Raw genomic sequence first — 8,463 nt, forward strand, 5'->3', positions numbered from 1 at the left:
TAGGAATTAAAATCATTATTTTGGTTAACGGATAGGAAAGGATTAGTTTTCAGTCCTACCCGAGACCTGAATCCAAAAACCTGTTATTCAGTTTTCAGACAGTCTATAACTGATAGGATCCGATAGGATTCGAAACATGTGAGAGTTCGATATAAAATATATACCTTCTCTAACGTAAATTACTTAAGTTGTATTCTATTTTAGGATGTTCCAAGTTATTCGAGTAAAACGTGATTATACGTTTCATTACTACTTGTTTTAAAAGTTAAGCCTACCATATTTTTATAAGATCAGTGTACCATAATATTAGTGATGCCTGTGTGCCCGGTCTTGTGAATAGAGCTAAGGAAAGCTACCTGTAAAATTGTTCGGGCCCATTTCAATTAACCTATATAGGAAATGATCCAAGTGATGCCCGGGTATTTGGGCCTCATTTAAATACAGGATATAATTACTGTGGCCCAGTTTCTTTTAGATTGAGCCAATTTCATAATAACATTTCTTATACTTTTACTCGGATTATAAACAATTAAATTAATTTTGTTACATTTATGATATACAGTATTTGAATTTTGAAGATCACATGGTTTATTTTAAGAGGAAATTCTTTATTATGTTTGCCAAGCATATATTTATGGAAGAGTTTGCTTAATCACGCGCAAGACGTTATAAAATTTATTAATTCACGATTAAAATTCATCGATTAATTTTTATTAGGAAAAAGTAAAGTGTGAGAGATTTGCCGCCAAAGCAACCAACGAAAACTTGTAAGGTGGAGGGCCAAAAATCCCTTACCAAAAAGAGTGTGCTCTCCTACTCTCTTGCCTTAAAAGTTCAGATTTTTACAACAAGATAATCTTTTTTATTTTTTCAATGTGGACATAATATTTGAATTAGCTGATCCATCCGATTCCATCCATCTCATTTTACTACTTTGCCCCTTTATCTCATGCTCGATTTCTTCAAATATACTAATCTTGCAGGGACAGAACCGTCTTCCGCACTAGTTTAAATGATTAATTCGTCGACTTCACCATCCAACTACTATATGTGGGAATTTCAGATACAGTACCGCTAAAATTAATTCGATATTGGATAAGGTCTACTGAATAAGAGGTAATAATGGGGTTTTCTTTAAATTAAAAAAGCAATGATTGTAAAATAGAAAATCTTTTTGTGGTCAGATGTGGCATTACTTATAAGGGATGTGCTATTTTTTCAATCCTATTATTGGATCTTACTGTTACAAACACATACCCAAATTAAAAATAATCATAGTTTATCACTCTGCACAAGAGCCCTAGAGATACATATACTCCCTCCGTCCCAGACTACTCGCACATTTTCTTTTCGGCACGGAGATTAAGGAATGAGTGTATAGCAAAGTCAATAATTGCGGCTGTAGGTGATAATTTTTACTAAAAATGGAAAGAGTGCAAATAACTTGGAATGCCCAGAAAGGAAATAAGTGCAAGTAGTCCGGGACGGAGGGAGTATATTTTAAAAATAAATAAACTATTTCATCGGATTTACATGTCTGGCAACTGCCATGGCACATCAAATTTATCAATAATTTCAAACTAGTCATTTAAAACCCACTCATTTTTAGTAAAAATAGATAATTTTAATTGTAAAACCCCTTTTATTCTCAATCAATCCTAAACATTATGAGCCATTAAATGCAACCCCCATGAAGCCACGTGTATGTAACATAATTCACATCTAGGGAGATAAATACGAAAAAAACTATCCCCCTTCCACATATAGCAGTTCGTCATCTCCTAAATACATATAAATATAGTATTATGATAATATTTTAATGAATATAAAATGAAATTATAACAAGACAAGTTTGCAGACAGCAAAGTATGGCCCATCCTGACAAAGTCATTAACAATAATCAATTATCGTAGATAACACAACCACAATCTCAGACTTCATATGTGAATTCAAAAAAATTGTCCGTGTATAATTCGCAACCATTAAAACACTATTTGACCAATTAATACTGCATTATATGCGTAAACTAGAGAAAAAGATCAGCAGCAAATAAAGATTAGTAATCAACACAAATGAAATCACCTCTCCCCCTCGTTGAAAATCACTAATCCAATTTATTAATTGCTAATTAGGAGTACTAATCTATTCCAGCTTTCGATCAGCGGTTAACTAATTACCGTTAATCACCAAGAAGCGAACACCATTAATTAATTAATCTCCCTAATAAAAATGTTACATCACATCACGCCGGCGAAGACGACGAGCCATCGAAATGATGAACTCCGTTTCCATTTTCAACGAAAATATTACCGTTATTATTCTCCCTCTTCCGCTCCTCCCCTCCGCTCCCGCCGCTTCCGCTGTGCTCGTAGCTCATCACACTCTCATTATTCACGCCGCCGCCGCCGCTGCTCGATTCCCTTCTGCATATGTTTTTATTGTTGTGCATCCACACCTTCAGCACTCCTTTCGAAACTCCGATTTCGTTGCAGAATTCCTTCACCGCCGCATCGTCGGATTTCTGCATTTTCCAACCTAATTTCACCGAAAAGGAGCGCATTTTTTCCTTCTGAATTTGGCTGAATTTCGTCCGGAATCGCTTCCGGCCGATCGGATTTTCCACGGTGGGGGTCACCGGCGCCGGGTGGTGGTCGTCGGCGGCAGAGAACCCGAAAAAAACATGCGGTGGCGGCGGCGAGAGGGAGAAGCGCTTCGGGAGGGGAGGGTGGCGGAAGTCAAGGAAGGGCGGGGTTATGGCTGCGGAGGTGGGGGACTCGGGGTCGCGGCGGTGGAAGTTGCGGTGGCAGCCACACGCGGCGCATGTTAGCGCCGCGGGGGCCACTGCGGTGGTGGACGGGGGAGGGGGCATGAACTCGCCGCACCCGTCCACCGCGTGGCCGCCGATGCCGGCTGCATGGTTCTTCATGCATTCTTTGTAGGCCACGGCGACGGGCGGCGGCGGGGGCTGGCGGCGCTTGGCACCGTTGGTGAAGGATAAGGGATTGGAGGTGTGCGGCGGCGTGTCGAATTCGGTGTCGTTGGTGGAGGTGGGAGTTGGGGTCAAGTCTATATCCATTGGTAGTGTGAGGCAATTTTTGGGGGGTTAGGGTTGTTAAATAAGGGGGGGATCTTGATTTGGGATTGGCACTGAAAGAAATTGGGTGATTTAGGAGATTGGTTAAAGTTGGGGGTTTTTATTGCGTGGGGTTTGAGGGGAGAGATAACAACTTGACAAAAAAAGTTATGTTTCCCAATAATGTCAACCACTTGTGTTATGGGAAATTGAAGGTTGGATTCATAAGGTTGTTGCTTTATTTACTTGCAACGCCTTCTTAGTTACACTCCACAGCACCTATGGTGGTTGCAATGAGATTAATATTCACTCATTCAACTATATTTGGTATTTAATTCTATTTGCCCAAATTCATTAATGCAATTTTGCTATTCAAGTTTCCCTCCAAAAAGATTTTAAAATATATACACACATTTTTATACAAACATTCATGTAGTAAAAAACAATACTAGTGTGAGCACCGTTTTTGTTTAGTGTTGTTTTACTGATAGTATCAAATTTTCCATTTTATTTTTATTAACTTAAAAATTATTATTGATTTCATTAATTTATTAAATTACATAAAAATTAGTAGTATTTTTTTTATACATTTAAATAGATGAATGAAAGAGTAAATCTAAATTTAATTTTTATGTTAAATATAAGTAGTGGTAACTCATATTTTTAAAAGGTGAAAAAGACAAAAAGCCGAAAGAAGCGGAATGGGTTGGGCCTATTGGAGAAGCCCATATTGGAGTTGAACTGGGAATTTGAATTTTGAATTCTATTAATTTTTTTAGATTTTATACTTTATTTTCACATATATTTATATTTTTAGTTTTTATGGAGTAAATGTTTATTTGTTATACAAATACAGACTCCCACTTCCGTAAGCATTGGTTGAGTGACTCATTCGCCAAATGTTAAAAAGTATTATAGTGCTGCAACATTGTTTTACCTTAAACTTTTTAAATGATAAATTTACTTAAAAACAAATTTTATTTTCAAACATTGCACTTTTTTAGAGAGACAGAGCACTTTAAAGAACTGATGAAATATGTACTTTACTACGTAAAATCTCGCAAATTCAAATACATCCGACTCAGTGGTTATTGTAAGAGCATCTCCAGTGGGCGGATGTCCCACTCGGACATCCACTAGGACATCCCAAAAACACCTCCTGCCACGTCACTAGGACTTCTCATCCCACTGCCACGTCACTAAGACATCCCCTGCACAATCCGTCCTTCCCATCGTCCTTCCCACTAAAGTTTAAAAAAAAAATTTAATTACCGGACGTCCGACCCGGACGTCCGACCCACTCCACAGTGGCGGACGTCCGCCCGCCCGTCGCCCGCACGTCCGAGGACACCCGACGTCCTCACGGGACGTCCGTATCCGACCTTCGACGCCACAATGGCGGACGTCCCGGTCGCCCGTCGCGGACGTCCGACCGAACGTCCGCAATTGGAGATGCTCTAAGTTCTTTGAATTTGAGGTCACGATTCTCTATATATATGACATTTATTTATTGCAAATTTATGGATCATGCAGCCTAGTGTTAAAAATAAATACACACGTGGCAGCTGTATAATACTTGGCCCCCCCTTATACAAACAGAAACAGTTTATCCATGTGGTGGTTGTACTGTTAATTGGGTGTGTGCCATATCGCACATATATTCAACCTTCATTCTAATCAATATGCTACTATTAATTAATTAGTTTTTTTATATATATAATTAGCGAGACACTTTTCTGATTCGGTTATGGAGTAATAAGATTGTAATTTTATTAGACGTGAATTATATTTATGGATTGCTAAGTCCAGTTTGTAAATTATTTGACTGTAATTATGTAACTATGAATTGTTAAATCTTAAGTAAAAAATAACTAATTGAAATTATTTACGATGGATTATGAGATTTAGCGGTTGATTAGAGTATTTAGGCCGGATGCAGTCAAGTATCTGTCTAAATTATTTTCTAGCTTGAAAATCAACCAATATGTTGAAAAAACTGGTAGTGTTCTAGCACTAATAGATTTTTTAGATATTGTAAATTAGCTTTAAATATTTACTTTTGGATTGGTGAATTCATTAAAAAATATCTGCACTTCTGATAAGGTTTGGAATAAAACACACATGAAATTCGTGAATAAATTGAAGCGCGCAAAAAAAAAGTAAAAAACACGTACACATACGCCATTAATTGTTTGTTTAATTAGATGGAGTATAATCGTAATGACATGTTTAGTTTTAGGGAAATTATAATTCTATGGAGTACTATCAGATAATTAGTTCAAAATGGATAAATACAACATTAATCACGTTTGCGGTGTTAGATTGATGCTGTATAATTCATTAGTTGAAGTTTTACAAAAACAGAAGCATTAATTGGGTGTTTAGTGATCTCATTTAGTTCATTAATTTGATTGGCTTACAAAGTCAGACTTTTCTACTAATACAATAAATGATTAATTGAACAAACACTTCCTAATCAAATAAGAAATTGAGTGGAATCTTGATTATCTTCACTTAATCCAAAGTGAGGTATATATTAATAAAAACAAAGATTAGAAACAAACAGTTGAATTTTTCAAATTTTTAATTTTTTAATGTTAGTATCATTTCCAAAAATAGGCTGGCTCGATAACCTAATCACATTTCCAGATTTGGGATGACATTAGATTTGCTAAAATATTTAAATATTTTCCCTTGGTATTGACATGATTAAATGATTAAGATAATAACAAAAAATAATATATTTGGAAAAATTGCCGAGCACGCTGAGGTGTTATTAACTTTTTTTGAATTCTTTAATCATCAGATTAATTGGACACGTTGTGCATGTTATAGCCATAACTTAAGCATTAATTATTTGATTAGCCCTTGATTAAATTCCAAAGCTTGCCATAATTCCGAGATTAAATAATCTAGTCGATAGCAAAGCGTCGACTAGAGAGAAGAAAGTTTACAATAGATGAATAGAGGGAATAAATTATTCGAACCACAAGGAATCTCTACTTGTTTATCTACCAATCTATGTTCTTTAGTGAAAAAGATTAGCATAAATAAAAAGTATATAGAAGAAATTATAACAAGAAATTAGTAATCGACAATCGACCTTGAATGAGGATAACGCATTTTTAGTACGAGGACAAAGATGCTACTATTTGCTAAGTCCAACTCTGTCTTTGTAAATTGATAGATAAACTAAAATGCTCAGTCAAGAACTGACGAGCAAAGTCAATAAAAAATTATAATAATACGAATCACACATAATACACATTAAACCAAAATAGAAATAAGAAATTAATAAAATACAAGAATGGACTAGCAAATAATGAAAAAAAGATTATGCATGAGACGAATTTGCAGCACATTAAGTACTATTGCCACTTAAAAGTTAAAAAACTTACTATGAATTTATTTAATATTTTTTTATTTAAAATTATAGAAAAAGAAATAAACAAATGTGACAATTAGTGGTCTCGTACACAGACAACACTTACTTAGTGCAAGATGCATCAGACCTGAATAAAAGGACTGCAACATAATGTTCATGATTGATGAGTCAATATATTGCTCTTTGGTAATAATATCAGAAAGAAAGTTTGAATTATCAACTTATTTTAAAATATGATAAAATTTAAAATGCAATGCTTTTAATTTTTGAATACTTTTATTGACCACGGCGCGAATTCAATTTCGTCACATCGTAACTGTGAAATTGGTTCGCATTTATATGAATTTAATGTGATTTATTGGATTCTAAAATACCTAAACAGACCACTTATTAAAAAAATACTAGAAAAGATATATTTTACTAACCTTTTTTCCCAAATTAAGTCCTGATTGTTTTTTTTTGTTTCAGATTAAAATGGATCTCTGTTCAAATTAAACAAAAAATCACTAAATTTGAATTTCACCAATATGTTTATGTAACATGTGAAAGGTAACAGGTTACCGATATTAACTTACAAATATTACTTCCAAACTCAAAAGTGACGATGTTAGATATGTTTGATCTACTTTTCAAATAATTCTCAGATATTTTAGATACAAAATAATTCAAATTAGAAAGTTAGTGTTAATTGTGTTTTATTAGGGAGCCATGCGTGTAGTGTAGGTAGCATGAGATAGGGGGTTTTGATCAAAGGTTGGAATTATAGAAAATGACAAACGAATATGAATAAATTATGAGGTCTACAAATTTAGGTGTAATTAGTGGATTAGGACAATGTCATTACCATTTGTCATATCACATACGATACCACAAGCACGCCTTAATTACTTCACAAATTATTTCACCTACAATATTAGAAAATTTTAATATGAATGAAGGGATAATTGCAAATCAAATCTTAATCTCATTAATAATTGAACTAACTTTTAAAGTGTTTCTACGGTGTTTCAATCTTTCGCTTTATGATAAATTCGTCCATTTTAATTTTTCGTAAAAATTAATTAGAGCTAATATGAACTTATATGGTGTTCTTTCGTATGTTGATTTCATTGTTGGATAACTGAAAGTCGACTAATTTGAGTTGGGAGTTAGTGTTGGAGCTTCCTAATAGAAATATTTCAAATCCTAAGTTGGGTCTTAGTTGAAATTTGAAACAATTCAAAGAATGAGCCAAATTTTTAATAATTTGATTTTAATTAAATGGTGATTATCTTTTAAGTTGATAAAATTTCGGATATTGTACTTCAAGTTTAGTTGCCGACTCTCTTATATAAATTTAAAATTCTTCGTATTGTTGGATTAATCTTGATTCTTGGATAAACATAAAACTCAATTTGGTCAATTCTTATCCGTCTATACCTTTCTGTTTTTATTGCTCATTAGTATAAAATATGTAAAAATAAAATAGAACGGGTACAGCAATAAAAGAAAACAAGGGTGTAATGTCTTATTAATAACGGCAATAAATATTATTTATTGAAACCAATATATATGTTGACTGAATATTAATAGTCATGGGATTAATAGTGGTGGTCGACACCCCCAACTAATTAGAGTAATGTACAATTAAATTATGTCAGATCCTTTGAAAATGGACACCAAAGAATTGAATCAAGAAATAACACTTGTTCAAATAAATCAAATAGCATTCAATAAACACAATGCATGATTTTTTCCCTGCCAAATTTGGTTGTTAATTTACTTTTGTAGGTTTGTATTGCAAAATATCAAATTAAATAGCAATCTTTACATCAATGTAGACACCATCGACTTGCGCGATTAGAGCATCTCCAAAAGAAGAGGTAAACTCATATTTACCTTTTACTCATGAAAATTTGTTCTCCAAAGGAAAAGGTAAATGAGAAGATATTTTACATTTTTCCATTTTAAAGAGGTATCTTTACCTCTCCATCAATGGAGAGGTAAAATCTTTTAACAATCATAT

General features: G+C 34.0%; 1 protein-coding gene across 1 annotated transcript; it reads right to left on the bottom strand.

Annotated features, from left to right (window-relative positions):
• Positions 1–1,993: 1,993 nt before the first annotated feature.
• LOC121769935 (zinc-finger homeodomain protein 10-like) lies at positions 1,994–3,263 on the bottom strand. The gene has a single exon (XM_042166720.1). The coding sequence runs from the start codon at positions 3,074–3,076 to the stop codon at positions 2,243–2,245; it is 834 nt and encodes a 277-aa protein (XP_042022654.1). The 5' UTR covers positions 3,077–3,263; the 3' UTR covers positions 1,994–2,242.
• Positions 3,264–8,463: the final 5,200 nt, after the last annotated feature.

This window comes from Salvia splendens, chromosome 16 (genome assembly GCF_004379255.2).
Source record: "Salvia splendens isolate huo1 chromosome 16, SspV2, whole genome shotgun sequence".
Classification (NCBI taxonomy): domain Eukaryota; kingdom Viridiplantae; phylum Streptophyta; class Magnoliopsida; order Lamiales; family Lamiaceae; genus Salvia; species Salvia splendens.